General features: G+C 46.5%; 1 protein-coding gene across 2 annotated transcripts in view; it reads left to right on the plus strand.

Annotated features, from left to right (window-relative positions):
* Nucleotides 1–17,492, plus strand: part of UCHL5 (ubiquitin C-terminal hydrolase L5) — a 147,692-nt gene that overhangs the window by 83,344 nt on the left and 46,856 nt on the right. For both annotated transcript variants that reach the window (XM_068242671.1, XM_068242672.1), the window contains one exon: nt 9,878–9,941. In XM_068242671.1, coding sequence (XP_068098772.1) covers nt 9,878–9,941 — 64 coding nt within the window. The remainder of the gene's footprint in view (nt 1–9,877; nt 9,942–17,492) is intronic.

Raw genomic sequence — 17,492 nt, forward strand, 5'->3', positions numbered from 1 at the left:
CTACACAGCCATAGCAGTTAGAGGAACTCCCGTGAAAATAACGTAATGAACAAAATTGCTTAATTTTTACAATAATTGTGTATAAAATATTTAGTCAGTGTTTGCCCATTGTAAAGTCTTTCCTCTCCTTGATTTACATTCTGACATCACATGGTGACATTTTTACTGCAGACAGGTAATGTCAGTGGAAGGAGATGCTACTTGCTTTTTGGCATTTGGAAACAGCTGTTATTTCCCACAATGCAACAAGGCTCTCACAGTTAGATCTCAGCACCATGGTCCTCACATCACATTGTGAGAGGGGTTTTGTCACGGAATAGCCGTGAGAAACGCAGGTGAATCTAGAGAATTCACAGTCACTTTCCTGATCGCTCCCTATCGGATCTGAGCAGTCGTGCAAGCGATCCGAAAATTACATTTTGTGTATTAAATCCAGAGATCTGTTCCCCTGTGAGCCAGAGCAGTCCTCTCACCCCTCAGGAATGTCGCACATGGCTGGACTCCCTGCAGGGCCCAGCTCATTCCCCCTACAGCAGATGTCCCCATGAAAAGGACCAGGAAACTGGCTCCACGGGGGGGCCATAGAAAGCCAGCCGATCCGGCACCGAGCACGGGCCATAAGAAAAGCATGGGTGATATGATTTCCTGTCGGCATACGAAAACCGTATGTCGCACAGCTATAAAATTCATATTGTCTTGTTCGGTAAAATCTGGCCATCGTGCGGATATGAAATTCCTTGGGATAGACCGTCCGGTTATCGAGATATGAATCTTCTCAGGAGCCTGACCCGCTGGCTTAACCGTGTCTGATGTCATATTAATCTGTATTTTCCAACAAGTATGACGCTGTTACCCCCCCCCCCCCCCCCCCCTAAATATAACGTGTACGGTTCAGGAGTTACAGCATTTCATAAGTTTAGCCCTAAAATCTCTCAGAGGGAATGAACTGTCATTGGTTGGTGACTCAGAGGGGCCGGCATTGCCACACACCCAAACCAGCTTAATCAAAAGCACCTGGCCAGCAGGTGGGCATCTAGTCCTCCACCCTGAAAACATCTTGAACTCATCGGTGCCAGCTTGAGGATATGCTGGCATCCACCTGGTCTGAACTCTGAACTTTGATTGAAACCCAGAACTCTGATTTTTTCCCACAAAAAGGACATCTTTCCAGGAACTAAGTATTTTTCTCCCTTCTTTTATTTTTTATACTGGCTATTACTGTTTTAATAATTGTTGATTTTAATAATTGTCTGTATATATTAATTATTTATATTGCTGTGAATAAAAGACTTCCTCCAAGTCATTCACTGTTCCGCTACCCTGCTTATCAGCACACACAGAACTGATCCCGGGTCTCTGAAGATATGCTACTGTTTGTTTGTTGTTGGCTAGACAGAATACCGTGTGTTTAACCGTTTTATTCGCAGGACTAGTCAGTCAGTAAATCGGGTCCACTGGCCCATACCAGTGGTGGTGGCAGATACCGTGGAATCGTGTGTACGTTGTAATTACCCGTGTCTCACAGGCTCCCTTCTGGGTTGTCTGCGGCTAATTCTTAACGGTTCCTGCGCATTGACTGCGACCAGAGTTCGCACGATCTGTGCGCTGGCACAGTTTAGAAGGCTAAGTGCGGTCAGCCACTAGGGCTCCTGTGACAGTGTTAGGCAGCGGTTGGGACCTGTGTTGTGCTGAAAGTATCTAAGATAGCGCTAGCGCTATCAAGAAACTAACTAATTCGTTGGTGTAGCTGGAAGGCAATATATTTTTTATATATACAGAGAGACTGTGTAGCCAGTACCCCTCCCCAAAAGTTTTATTTTATTTGGCGTGGAAATGTCCGGGAACTACAAGAAAATGTGCCTGGCGGACCTGAAAAACCTTTGCCAAGAGAGAGGCATTGATGTCGGCCGCAAGAAACAAGGGGACCTGGTAACGGAATTGTTTCAATGGGATACCCAGCAACTGCGGGAGCCGGGAGTGTCCGCTGAAGTGGATACCAGCCCATCTGACAATCGAGGGGAACCAGAGACTGAGACTCCTGACCGTACAGAGGTTGTGCATCCTGAGGGCCCTGCATCAACAGTTACGCAGGAGAATGTCAGTGTGGACCCCAATCCCAGAGTTTCTGAAAGTACTCGCCTGGAACCGGCCAGTACTGGACTATCTGTTTGTACTGATCCGCTAATGCAGCAGGCATTACAAAAGCTGATGGACACTGACCTGGACAAGTACCTGCAGTACATGCGTGAGGAGCGCCAATCTGCAGAAGCGCGGACAGAGCGCCAAATGCGGGAGGAACGGGAGCGGCAAGTGGCTGCTACGGAACGGGAGCTCCAACGACAGCATGAGCTGAACCTGGCAAAAGTTCAACAGGCCAGCCGGAGTTCACCGCCCAGCCTCCCTGCTGAAGGAGCTGCAGCACCCGTAAGTGCAAAATTTAAATTTGCTAATATTGAGAAAGACACAGACATTGACTTGTTTTTGCGGTCTTTTGAAAAAGCGTGCCGTCAGTATCGTCTGTCCCAAGACCAGTGGGCCAGACATCTGACACCTTTGCTGCGCTACAAAGCGCTTGATGCCTTTGCAGAATTGCCTGCGGAGAAGGATAATGATTATGCTGCTATAAAAGACGCTATCATTACTAAGTACCAGCTGACGCCAGAAGACTATTGGAAGAAGTTCAGGGCCTGGCAGAAAAAGTCTTCTGATTCGTACCGAGATGTGGTCAGCAGCTTGCTCACCACACACCAGGACTCGAGGCCTCACCAAAGGGTCTTATGATGTCCTGGAGGACTTGATAGTCCTGGAACAATTTCTGAACATTTGCCCTGCTGATGTACGACAATTTGTGTTGGAGCGCAAGCCTGCGTCAGCAACTGTCGCTGCAGACCTTGCTGAGACCTTTGCAACTACCCGGGTGTCTGATACACGCAGAACTGTCCCATCCAGCTGGAGAGGTCAGCCCAATACCTCGGCAGACTCTCCTGCCCCTGTGAGCCGTCAGCCACAGAGGCCACCCAGCACAGCTTCTGCACCCAGGGCTGCAGCCTCTGGAGAGGTCACCTGTCACTACTGCCACAAGACGGGACACATGAAGTTCACCTGTCCGGAGCGGAGGCAGACCACCCCAGCACCTGGACCACCCCCACCTCGCCCGCGGCAGACACCACCCGCCAGTGTACCCCAACCAGGAGCCGCATCCAACCTGATGTTTGCCAAGGGGGCAGGGAACTCCCCCATCACAAGCAATCACCAGCTGGTTACTGTGAATGACCAGCTTGTCACGGGTTTCCGTGACACCGGAGCAGATGTCACTCTGGTGCGTGCACACCTTGTCCCTGCAGAGGCCATCATTCCTGACCAGTACCTCACCCTCACTGGAGTGGGGGGCACTCTTTCTCACATTCCCCAAGCTCGGGGCTCCATCGACTGGGGGGTGAGGGTCCACGAGAAGGTTGTTGGGATCCTGGACCAACTGCCGGTCCCTGTTTTGCTGGGGACCGACTTGGGCACGCTGGTGTCGTACTATGTACCTGCACCAAGCCCTGTGGAATGCCAGGACGGAGACGGACTCTCTGCCCACACCCAGGTACTGTGCACCCATGGGCAAGAACAGGGGGGAGGTGGGTTGAACGTGCCCAGTTCAAGGGAACCTGTGTTTGATGTACAAACTGCCTGTGATGAAAATGTTCCTGCTACTGTTATTAATGCTTGTAACAATGATGTAGGCAATGCCAATATGTGCCATTCTGAAGGTATACCCGTGCTAGCGGTCACCCGCAGCCGTACTGCTCAGAACCTGGGCTTAGAACAGGTGGAGGAGGTTCCGGCCTCCTCCCCCTCCTCTGACCACAGGGATGGTACCCTCCAGCCACTAACCTCATATGCCACGGGCCAGCTGGCTGAGAGTGAGAGTGCTGCATTTGTGCAAGCACTCCAGACTGACCCTAGCCTCGAGGCCCTCAGAAAACAGGCTTCTGAGCCCCTCACCGACGAGGCTACGTTCAAGGTATACTGGGAAGGTGGGAAGTTGTACAGTGAGCCTGTACACCCCACCGAAGGTGAAATGGGGATGGGTACCAAGTTGTTTGTGGTACCTAGTGCCTTCCAGGGGCATGTGCTGAAGTCCGCACATGACATTCCCCTGGCCGGGCACTTGGGGATCCACAGGACACTTGATCGTATCCGGGGACATTTCTACTGGCCTCGAATGCGGACAGATGTGACGAACTACTGCCGCTCATGTACCATTTGCCAAAAGGTAAAAAGGGCTGGGAATCCCCGCAAAGCTCCCTTGTGTCCGCTGCCAATCATAGGTGAGCCCTTTCACAGAGTGGCAGTCGACATATTTGGACCGTTGCCCACTCCCAGCAGCAGTGGCAAAAGGTACATCCTGACGGTGGTGGATTACGCCACCCGCTATCCTGAGGCCATGGCACTTTCCTCCCTGAGGGCGGACAAGGTAGCCGACGCGCTACTTAACATTTTCTCCCGAGTCGGGTTCCCTGCGGAGATGCTCTCTGATCAGGGAACCCAGTTTATGTCCGGACTCATGGAGGCCCTGTGCAAAAAGATACAGATGACGCACATTGTCTCCAGTCCCTACCACCCGCAGACCAATGGACTGTGTGAAAGGTTCAACGGGTCGCTGAAGCAAATGCTGACCACGTTTGTTGAGTCGCAAGGTGGGGACTGGGAACGATACCTGCCTCATCTGTTGTTTGCATACAGGGAGGTGGCGCAGGAATCTACCGGGTTCTCCCCGTTCGAGCTCCTGTATGGTAGGAATGTCCGAGGACCACTACAATTGATGCGGGAGACGTGGGAGGGCAAGGGGGACCCCACAGATGTCTCTGTAGTTGATTATGTTCTCAGGTTCAGGGACAAGATGGAGTCCCTCACGGAAATGGTAACGGAAAACATGGCCCAGGCCAAACAAAAACTCTGGTATGACCGCACTGCTGGAGAGAGGTCATTTGAAGTAGGTGACAAAGTGTATGCCCTTCTTCCAGTGAGGCAGAACAAGCTGCAAGCAGCCTAGGAGGGACCCTACACTGTAGTGCAACGGTTAAACCCTCTGACATATCTGGTGAACATGGGAGGCAGGAAACAGAAAAGCTTTCATGTCAACATGCTGAAGGCCCACCATGACAGGACCAAATATGTGCTGCCAGTGTGCAGCCGGTTAGAGCAGGGAGAGGCAGACCCCCTGTTAGACCTGCTGGCTGACATACGAGATGTGGACAGCGACCTAAGCGTCAACCCACAACTCTCCTCGTCCCAGCAAGAGCAGTTGCAGGAGGTGCTGGGTCCGTACCAGCACACCTTCTCCTGTGCCCCGGGGCGGACCAGTCGGGCACCCATCCCCCATCAGGCAATCCGCTTACCGCGTCTCCCCAGAGGTGCAAGCGGACATGCAGAAAGAGGTGAGGGAGATGCTGGAGCTAGGGGTGGTTCAAAAGTCCTGTAGTGCCTGGGCAGCCCCTGTTGTCCTGGTCCCCAAGAAGGACCAGACAACTCGGTTCTGCGTGGACTACAGGAAGTTGAACGCCATCACCACTACAGACGCCTACCCCATGCCTCGCATCGATGAGTTGTTTGATACGCTGGTGTCCGCCAGGTACCTATCAATCATGGATCTGAGCCGGGGGTACTGGCAGATACCACTTGCACCTGACGCGAGGCAGAAGTCAGCCTTCATCACCCCTTTTGGCCTCTTCGAGTTCACGATGATGCCCTTTGGGATGAAGAACGCTCCTGACACGTTTCAGCGGGCCGTAAACGACCTGCTGGAGAGACTGCAAGGGTTCGCTGTAGCGTACTTGGATGACATTGCGGTGTTCAGCCCCAGCTGGGAGGAACACCTCAAACACCTGTCCCAGGTACTAGAGAGGCTGGCCGCAGCCAATCTGACAGTTAAGCCGAGTAAGTGTCAGATTGGTATGACCGAGGTGCAGTACTTAGGTCACCGGGTGGGGGGTAACACCCTGAAACCTGACACGGGAAAGGTTGACGCCATCCTGGCATGGCCTCGGCCTATCACGAAAAAGCAGGTCCAGGCGTTCCTGGGGACTGCCGGCTACTATAGGAAATTTGTTCCAGCCTATAGTACCCTGGCGAAGCCCCTGACCGATGCCACTAGCAAGAAACACCCCAAGGTTGTTAGCTGGACCCCCGCTTGCGAGAACGCCTTCCAAGCATTGAAGCAGGCACTCGCGAGTGCCCCTGTGCTTCAAGCCCCGGATTTCAGTCGTCGGTTTGTTGTGCAAACCGATGCCTCTGACTACGGTCTCGGCGCAGTCCTCAGCCAGGTGGATGGAGAGGGAGATGAACATCCTATCCTCTACCTGAGCCGGAAGCTCCTGCCCCGAGAGGTAGCCTACTCCACAACTGAAAAGGAGTGCCTAGCGATCGTGTGGGCCCTACAGAAACTACAATCGTATCTGTACGGCCGCTCCTTCACGATCATTACCGACCATAACCCCTCAGTTGGCTAAACCGTACTGCTGGGACCAATGGCAAGCTCCTACGGTGGAGCCTGTCATTGCAACAGTACGACTTTACGATCCAACACAAAGCAGGCAGCCGACACCAAAACGCCGATGGGCTGTCCCGGTGTCAGGGGGAACTAGACCCAACAGCACCGATGGCTGCTACGGCGGATGTCTTGCTGACAACCCCCTACACAGCGTCAGGAAAGGGAGGTGTCACGGAATAGCCGTGAGAAACGCAGGTGAATCTAGAGAATTCACAGTCGCTTTCCTGATCGCTCCCTGTCGGATCTGAGCAGTCGTGCAAGCGATCCGAAAATTACATTTTGTGTTGTTTTAAATCCAGAGATCTGTTCCCCTGTGAGCCAGAGCAGTCCCCTCACCCCTCAGGAATGTCGCACATGGCTGGACTCCCTGCAGGGCCCAGCTCATTCCCCCTCCAGCAGATGTCCCCATGAAAAGGACCAGGAAACTGGCTCCACAGGGGGGCCATAGAAAGCCAGCCGATCCGGCACCGAGCATGGGCCATAAGAAAAGCATGGGTGATATGATTTCCTGTCGGCATACGAAAACCGTATGTCGCACAGCTATAAAATTCATATTGTCTTGTAAGGTAAAATCTGGCCATCGTGCGGATATGAAATTCCTTGGGATAGACCGTCCGGTTATCGAGATATGAATCTTCTCAGGAGCCTGACCCGCTGGCTTAACCGTGTCTGATGTCATATTAATCTGTATTTTCCAACAAGTATGACGCTGTTACCCCCCCCCCCCTAAATATAACGTGTATGGTTCAGGAGTTACAGCATTTCATAAGTTTAGCCCTAAAATCTCTCAGAGGGAATGAACTGTCATTGGTTGGTGACTCAGAGGGGCCGGCATTGCCACACACCCAAACCAGCTTAATCAAAAGCACCTGGCCAGCAGGTGGGCATCTAGTCCTCCACCCTGAAAACATCTTGAACTCATCGGTGCCAGCTTGAGGATATGCTGGCATCCACCTGGTCTGAACTCTGAACTTTGATTGAAACCCAGAACTCTGATTTTTTCCCACAAAAAGGACATCTTTCCAGGAACTAAGTATTTTTCTCCCTTCTTTTATTTTTTATACTGGCTATTACTGTTTTAATAATTGTTGATTTTAATAATTGTCTGTATATATTAATTATTTATATTGCTGTGAATAAAAGACTTCCTCCAAGTCATTCACTGTTCCGCTACCCTGCTTATCAGCACACACAGAACTGATCCCGGGTCTCTGAAGATATGCTACTGTTTGTTTGTTGTTGGCTAGACAGAATACCGTGTGTTTAACCGTTTTATTCGCATGACTAGTCAGTCCGTAAATCAGGTCCACTGGCCCATACCAGTGGTGGTGGCAGATACCGTGGAATCGTGTGTACGTTGTAATTACCCGTGTCTCACAGGCTCCCTTCTGGGTTGTCTGCGGCTAATTCTTAACGGTTCCTGCGCATTGACTGCGACCAGAGTTCGCACGATCTGTGCGCTGGCACCGTTTAGAAGGCTAAGTGCGGTCAGCCACTAGGGCTCCTGTGACAGGTTTCAACACAATATCAGCCATACAGAGCCCCCTGATGATCCGTTTGAGAAAAGGAAAAGATTTCTCATGGGTAGGGGGATATTAGCTACTGATTGGGATGACGTTCAATCCTTGGTCACAGTTTCTCTTTAAGTTAAGCCTTCATATCCACAAGCCTAGTCAGTGATCTAACACACTTGATACTATGCTGTACATTTGAGGGCTAATGCACATCAAAATCGCTATTGAAAGCACTAGCGCTTAGCAATTTGCAAAAGCGATTTTGTGAAGCGATTTTCAGAGTGATTTTTGAATGAATGAGCGTTTTTACTCATTCATTCAAGCTGAATGGCTCAAAAAATGCTACATGCAGCACGTTGGCCATTTTAGAAAAATCACAACGCTGCTGTGGGAACACCCTCAAAGTGGTTCAGTAGACAAGCGCTTTTCAAAGTGCTGGCGAGCTGAAAATCGCTCTTGCTTTGCACCAGCCCTAACTTGTACACAGGATCAAACAGACTCCATTAGAAGCCTGCACTTAAGAAGTTAACAGCAATACATTCCTAACTAAGCTTTTAAAGCACCCAGCACCTTTTTAATATACTGTATGGGGTTTATTATGCAATGAGAAAACTAAAATAAGATATAAACATGTTCCAATTAAGGCTCTTAAAGCACTAAGCACCTTCCAAAACATGTTTAAATATATTTAAATTGAGCCGACATATGCAAATTGTGAAAATCAATATAAGGTATATGCATTTTGCGATGCAATTATCCAAACCTTTTTTTTATCCCAAACTTAAAAATTCAACTCCTCATAAAAAATATAAGTGATTTTAATAACACAAGAATATGCACTTTTGAATAAAATTTTTATGCTAAAATCTATTAATTTTGTAATACAATTTTCATTCACTTTTCAACTGCAATGCAAATAATGTTTATATAGTCTGTATAGATACATATACTGTATATGCTTTTAACTTATGCCATATTCCTCATATTTCCATAAAGCTGGTATGGTTAAGCCTAAGTATACTGAATTGACTATACCAGTGAATAGTTTAGACTGCAGATTGTTATATATATTTATTATTATTATTATTATTCTTAAGGTATATAATAAAGGTTTTTGTGAACTGTAATGGCTGTTTTTAAATGATTCTTAAAATATGTATACAATTTATTATAGGCATCTGTTTTTTTCACTCACCTGAGGAACTAAAATTGGCCCGCGAATCGCGTTGTTAATTTTATGTGCTCAAATAAAAGACCTTTTTTTCAATAGACTAGTCCAAATTCTTCAAGAGGTAAGATTACCTGTTTGGTTGTAAGATCAACAGCTTTATTAGCCTATATTTTATACATTAGTGTTTCCACCCCTGTCTTTACCACTTTAGAGGTGATAGTTTTTTTAGTTTGTCCTAATTAAAATTTGGAGTGCGACGGACCAGTTCCTGTTACAGACCTGGAAAACTGAGTGGGGACAGATAAATTCCCACCTGCTCTGATGGTGGTTGCAAGGAATTGCAACCCACCTTTGTGAGTATATACATTCTTTGAAATGTACTTTTCCGTTTCTTACACTATTCTGCACCATTGGGCTCCTGGTCTCCTTTTGTCTTGACAGCTAGGAATTAGTTCAGGGGCCATAGTTGAGGACACTACCGGTAGTTCATAATAATGTGAAGATGGACATGTGGCCTTTTGATTTTCTATAATGATACATATTCTGCATAAAATATGTTCTGTATTGATTAACATTTTCTGGCATTATTGATACACCTAACTCTGAAAACAGACGTTTTTAAAAAAAAAATCCTTTCTTTGTCTTTTATTGCAGGGACCTGCAACCAAGATGACTGGATTAGCGTTGTACGACCTGTTATTGAGAAGAGGATGCAAAAGTAATCCCCACTACTACTAATTTTCTCGTGTAATGTCTCATGCTCTGAAATCATTCAAATATTTATTCTGTAATAGGTAGAGTAGGCCATGTGCAGTAGAAGCTAATGATCAGTTTAAGGAAGTTATTTATTTGGAAGCCTCTAAATTGCTATGGCCCCAAGAAACCGTAGTGACATTTTAGCTTCACCAGCAAATCAGAACCTTACTAATATATTATCTGTTGACACTGATTGCATGTTCTCAGTAAGCTTGGGTACACAAGCAACACTACTAATAAGCAGAATTAAAGCTTATTTGTTAAAAGGACCCAGCTAAACAAACAAATAATCCCTGATATGCATATGAAAAGTAAGAATCTGTGCGTAATAAAGCAGGGCTGTGGAGTCGGAGCAATTTTGGGTGCCTGGAGTCGGAGTCAGGAAAAAATGCTCCGACTCCTAATGAATTTGTAACTGTAATTAAAATAGAAAATATGATAAAATGTTCTATTTCTCAGATAATAGTCATTAAAAATAAAGTATATATATATATATATATATACAGTAATGGCTGTGTTCAGTCCACAAAAATGAAATAAACCAATCAACATTAGTTAGTTGTGCTGCTTCAATAAAGCAGTCCCTGTATTTTTAAAGTCAGATATACATATCTGATTGTGACTGTACAGTATATATGATGTGTACACAGGAATCTATATACGAAATTACATCTATGCTGTAAGTATAAAGCCTGATGTGTAGCCGTGTCACTAATAGAGATGGTCAATGAAATGGAAATAATTCTGCATTGATGCTGGTTTATGCAAATGTATGCGCTCTCTTTGCTCATGAAATCAAATAATTTGATATGTTGTTAAAATTTGGTTTGGTGACTATGAATTAAAGGGTACCTGAGGCGAATTAAAAGAAAAGCTTTATACATACCTGGGGCTTCCTCCAGCCCCCTTCAGGCCATTCGGTCCTTCGCAGTCCTCCTCCGCCACCTGGATCTTTTGTTATGAGTCCAAGTAATTCAGCCAGTCAGAGCAGTCTGGCTACGTGCCGCTTCCACAGCCAGGAGCGTTCTGCACCTGCACAATAGTGCTGCGCAGGTGTAGTATGCTCCCGGCGGCGGAGTGTGTGCATGCGCACTACACCAGACTGGCTCAAGTACCTGGACTCATAGCAGAAGATCCAGGTGGCGGAGGAGGACAGCGAGGGACTGATTAGCCTGAAGGGGGCTGGAGGAAGCCCCAGGTATGTATAAAACTTTAATTTCATCTTTGTTACACATTTCACAAACACACAAAGATATCCTGCGCTCCAAATCAAAAGGTCGCACGGTCAGAGATGGTTCCCCTTTGAAGTTCCAACACTGCAGCGCTCCAGAATGGGGTGGCTAGCAAGACAACTGAAGAAAGATGGAGCGCGCCATAGTGCATTAAACGTTTTAGGGGTATTTTATTGACACATAAAGTTATACTCACAAACATAGATGTTTAAAATCGCATGTCAGCGGACAGCCAGCCGCTTTCCTCAGTGGTGGAGAATGACGCGCTGTGGCCAGCAGTGCGGGTTCCGGTGTCCTGGGCTCCGTCTCGCTGAGTGGGCGTGGCTGGATTCAGTAAGCGTGTGACGTCATGACGCGTTTCGGCGCACGGCGCCTTCGTCAGATGACGTCTACATGCTCTAAAGGGCTTACTTGTAGTGTCTCCCCGTATGGTCGCCATAGCGACTGGGGGAAGCTCAAATAAAACTTTATTGAACAGTGGTGCGGAGGGGGGAGGTGTGTATAAGGGCACATTGGCCAGCGCGTCATCCTCTACACCTGTACATAAATTCTAACCCAAATACACATATACACAATTTAAAAGGACCATTTTTATAAAAAATTATGTAAAAAAGGGGGATATTATATATATGAATATATATATATATATATATATATATATATATATATATATATATATATATATATATATATATATATATATATATATATATATATATATATATATATATATATATATATATATATATATATATATATATATATATATATAAATAAAAAAGTATATATATATTTTTTGATGGATGGTTAAAACTACAATCAATATTTTCACATACCGCTGCACAGAAAGAAACAGTGAATCATACCAAAATTAGCTGCTGGTGCAGCCACCAGTTGATATACATAGACTTGATCTAAAGCACATAGTTGTTCATCTTCAATGGACACAAACGCTTATTCTATGACTACATCACAACTAAATATACAAAATGCATAAAAAGAACATAAAATTATATAAAAAATATATAAAAAATACACATAAGATAATTGGTACTAGATAAGACACCACATTATTCAATGAGGCAATATCCTAAAGCGACTATCACATTGGAATTATCTGGGGCTGATTGATGCAGCCTCTACTCATGGGTTATTATACCCTATGATCAGGGAGATATAGATATAGATATATATAATATATATATATCTATATATATATATATATATAATAAGATATATATAATATAACTTTCCATGGCCTGATGTGCACAAATCCTAGGGCCAATGGAATGTCTTATAGTGGCAGGGAGAATTGCGCCGGGAATGGATGGTTGGAGGGAAAGGGGGGAAGAACGCCTCCGGAGCGCCCTCTAGTGGGCTTTCATTCATGCAGCCAACTTTCAGTTGGCTGCATGAAATAGTTTTTTTTTTTATTTAAAAAAAACCCTCCCGCAGCTGCCCTGGCGATCTTAATAGAACGCCAGGGTGGTTAATGCACTATGGCGCGCTCCATCTTTCTTCAGTTGTCTTACTTTGTTACACAGTAGTACTATACTCTACATATGCTCTCCCCACAGAGCTGCAGGGAATGCACTGAGAATGTTGTGCACATTGAACACAGAGGTGTTGTCTATCACCCATAAACCTTGTTCAGATTGTGCATGAAGAATGTGTAATAGAGGAAGAATCTCCTCATTCCCCTGCAGAGTACCTGCACATCATTCTTACATGTACCCACAGTTACATTGCCTAGGGCCTGATAGATGTTTTGTTCCGGTCTGTACCTTTTACAAGTACTCTTACCAAGGACTAGTTTTAGTCTAAAGGGAATAAATATAGTAGTCTACATATCCTTCTCACTTCAGTTGTCTTGTAAAATTCCTAAGCGTTGGCAGTTAAGAGATGAATTTCACGTTACATACTGTTAATCAACAAAATTGTAATATGCAAATTAGAGGAGTCTGAGTCGGTTGAATCCTAAACTGAGGAGTCGGAGTCGGTGGATTTTTGGACCGACTCCACAGCCCTGTAATAAAGTCCAACATACACTTGAAAAAGAGAGAACACAAAGGACTAAAGTTTAATAAACATCAAGATAATTTAGTAGCAAATGTTTGGCACTGCAATGTTATCTAAACACACAACAATAATATTCAAAGGAAACCTGAGATGATTAAAATTAAGAATTTATACTTGCCTGGGGCTTCCTCCAGCCCCATGTACTCTGTGGGCTCCTATCACCGTCCTCCCGGGTGGCTCCATTCCTCTTAGATCTTCCCTGGTACAAAGGCTTTAGACGAGCCAGTCAGGATGGATTGCCCATGCTTCCTCCATCGCACTGCCATTGCTGGGAGCATTCTGTGCCTGCCTTGTGCTAACTGGGAGCACGAGTAGCTGGGGGCACAACGCGGGCACTGTCATGCCACCCATGCACACAGCAGCCCGACTGGCATGGCTGAAGCTTTTGTACCAGGAAAGATTTAAGATCAACGGAGTTGCCCGGGAGGACGGTGAGAGAGTACATGAGGCTTAAGGAAACCTCAGGTAATTATAAATTCTTCTATTTAAGTAATCTCAGGTACACTTTAAAATAAACATTGAAACCAAAAGTGCATGCTAATAGACTCTCATGATTATAATCTCTCACAAAGAAACAGGGCTGTGGAGTCAGTCCAAAAATCCACCGACTCCGACTCCTCAGTTTAGGATTCCACCGACTCCGACTCCACGACTCCGACTCCTCTAATTTGCATATTACAATTTTGTTGATTAAAAGTATGTAACATGAAATTCGTCTCTTAACTGCCAACGCTTAGGAATTTTACAAGACAACTGAAGTGAGAAGGATATGTAGACTACTATATTTATTCCCTTTAGACTAAAACTAGTCCTTGGTAAGAGTACTTGTAAAAGGTACAAACCGGAACAAAGAACATCTATCAGGCCCTAGGCAATGTAAGTGTGGGTACATGTAAGAATGATGTGCAGGTACTCTGCAGGGGAATGAGGAGATTGTAAACAGACAACACCTCTGTGTTCAATGTGCACAGCATTCTCAGTGGATTCCCTGAAGCTCTGTGGGGAGTGCACATGTGTAGAGTATACTACTACTGTGTAACAAAGTAAACCTGAGACAGATGAAATTAAAGTTTTATACATACCTGGGGCTTCCTCCAGCCGCCTTCAGGATAATCAGTCCCTCGTTGTCCTCCTCCACCACCTGGATCTTCTGCTATGAGTCCAGGTACTTGAGCCAGTCAGGCGTAGTACGCATGCACACACAGCCGCCAGGAGCATACTACACCTGTGCAGCACTATTGCGCAGGTGCAGAATGTTCCTGGCTGTGGGAGCGGCATGCGGCCGGACAGCACTGACTGGCTGAATTACCAGGACTCATAGCAGAAGATCCGGGTGGTGGAGGAAAGTGAGGGACTGATTAGCCTGAAGGGGGCTGGAGGAAGCCCCAGGTATGTATGAAACTTTACTTTTCATCCGTCTCAATTACCCTTTAATTTGTAGTCACCAAACCAAATTTTAACAACATATCAAATTATTTAATTTCATCAGCAAAGGGAGTGCGTACATTTGCATAAATCAGCATCAATGCAGAATTATTTCCATCTTATTGACCATCTCTATTAGTGACACGGCTACACATCAGGCTTTATTCTTACAGCATAGATGTTATTTAATATATGTTACGGTCAGAACCCGAAGTGTGGCCACTTCGCGTTCTGGCCAGCCACTTCGGGTTCTGGCCGGCCAATGTGCGAAGTGGCCGCAGCGCAGCGGCCAATGTTAGAAATGGCATGATGACACATAAGTTACAATGTATTTTATGGCCGTCACGCTGCGGCCAAATGTATTAGAAGTCTCGCACTGCCTCCTCTTCTCCTCCCCCGCCTCTCTCATCTCCCTGCCTCTATACAATATACGGAGCAGCCGGCGGGGACACGCGTATCCCCGAGAGTCGTTTGTCGCGGCATGGGAATCCTGCCGTTCCTGCAGAGCGGGTGCTGGCAGAAGCAATGTCTGCAGCCTCCTCGCTCTGCTTCCCCTGCCACGACGAACGACTCTCCGGGACACGCGTGTCCCCGCTGGCTGCTCCGTATGTGATATAGGAGGCAGGGAGAGGAGAGAGGAAATTGACCAACTTCCGCGTGTGTCCCCGCCGGCTGCTCCGTATGTGGTATAGGAGGCAGGGAGAGGAGAGAGGCGGGGGGAGGAGGAGAGGAGGTAGTGCGAGACTTCTAATACATTTGGCCGCAGCGAGACGGCCATAAAATACATTGTAACTTATGTGTCATCATGCCATTTCTAACAGTGGCCGCTGCGCGGCCACACTTCGGGTTCTGGCCGTAACATATATGAGAGATTCCTGTGTACACATCATATATACAGTCACAATCAGATATGTATATCTGTCCTTAAAAATACGGGGACTGCTTTTTTTGAAGCAGCACAAGTAACTAATTTTGATTGGTTTATTTCATTTTTGTGGACTAAGCACAGCTATTACTGTATGTATACTGTATATATACATTATTTTTAATGACTATTATCTGAGAAATAGAACATTTTATCATATTTTCTATTTTAATTAAAGTTACAAATTCATTAGGAGTCGGAGTCGGTGCATTTTTTCCCGACTCCGACTCCAGGCACCCAAAATTGCCCGACTCCACGACTCCGACTCCGACTCCACAGCCCTGCAAAGAAAGTTCCCAGGAAGTAAATAGGCAAAGATAGGCAAATTATGAAGACCATTTAAGTGGAAGGAATAAAATAATGCAAGTCCTTGATAATGCCATGCAAGCCAGGAGGATAGAGCAAACACCGTTCAAATGACACTTCCCAGCATCGGTCCCAGTTGCAGACTGTGCTCAACTTGCCTTGTAAAGTGAATCTGCCATGCAGTATTTTGAGAGGCAACCAGTTGCTGCATCCACAAGTTATTCCACAGGTATGCCAAAGGAACTTAGCCACATGCAACATGCAAGGTCCGGTTTGAAGATGGAACAGAGATGCTGAGGTGCACAAAAGTCCACTCTCCAACCGGTTTCCTGCTTGCACGCTTTGTCAGAGTGTAGTCCCTAATGTGTTTTTTAAATAACATAATTAACCTACCATATATACTGGCGTATAAGCCAAATTTTTCAGCTCAAAAATTTGCTGAAAAGATACCCCCTTGGCGGATGGTGTGGGTGGCAATAGGACAACTGACCTGTGTTCCTGTTGTTGCTACAGTAGAGTAGAGTAGAGTGGAGGGGAGATAGAAGCATGCCTTGCAGCACTGTGGATCCCCCCTTTGCCGTGTCTGCACCCGCCCCCCTCGTAACATGGTGTTGGGCATGCGGCAATAGGACAACTGACCTGTATCCCCATTGCGGCAGGAGCAGAGCGGAGATAGAAGCATGCCATGCAGCACTGGGTATCACCACTATTTATTTCTGTGCCCACCCTTGTAGCATGGTGTGGGGCATGCAGTAGTAGGAGAACTGGCCTGTGTCTCCTCCCCATTGTGGCAGGAGCGAAGCGGAAAGCAACAGCATCATGTGTATCGCCAGGGATCCCCGTGCCTCTCTGATGTACTGGCTGTGTCTCGTATCTATGATGCCATCTAGTGGTGTCTTGAGAAACGGCAACAGAGACACACAAAGTCCTCAATTCACTAAGATCATGCTGGAGATAATAAGGCAAGAGAAAACTTACTACCACACATCGATCTTGCCTTATTAAGGTGTAGAGATAAGTTTTCACAGTGAGAGAGTTATCTTATCTCTTCATTCCTTAACCTCCCTGGCAGTACGCAGCTTCTGAGGCTGTGTCTGCGGGAGGAATTTTTTGAATTCAATTTGCTTTAACCTTTGTAGCTAGCACTAGGCTAGCTACCATTGTCCCACAAGTCCCCCGCACCTTTCTGATCCCCCCGATAGCTGCCGCTATAAGTTACCTAGCCGCGATCCTGCGAGAGCCGCAGCCTCCCCAATGAACTTCAGTCGTCGCTATGGCGACGATCGGACATGACGTCTGACGTCATGCGCAATCCCGATCCTCCACATAGCGAAGCCTGGAGCTGATTGGGGAGGCTGTGCCATCACGGGGGGGGGGGGGGGGGGGATACGTATAATGACAGCGATCGGGGGGCAATCAAAAAACAGCGGAGGGACTTAGGGGACAATGGTAGCTAGCGAAGTGCTAGCTACAAAGGCTAAAGCAGATTTAATTAAAAATCCCTCCTGGGGCAGACAAATCCTCTACGACGGCTACCCGGAGTGTA

Source organism: Hyperolius riggenbachi, chromosome 6, assembly GCF_040937935.1.
Source record: "Hyperolius riggenbachi isolate aHypRig1 chromosome 6, aHypRig1.pri, whole genome shotgun sequence".
NCBI lineage: Eukaryota > Metazoa > Chordata > Amphibia > Anura > Hyperoliidae > Hyperolius > Hyperolius riggenbachi.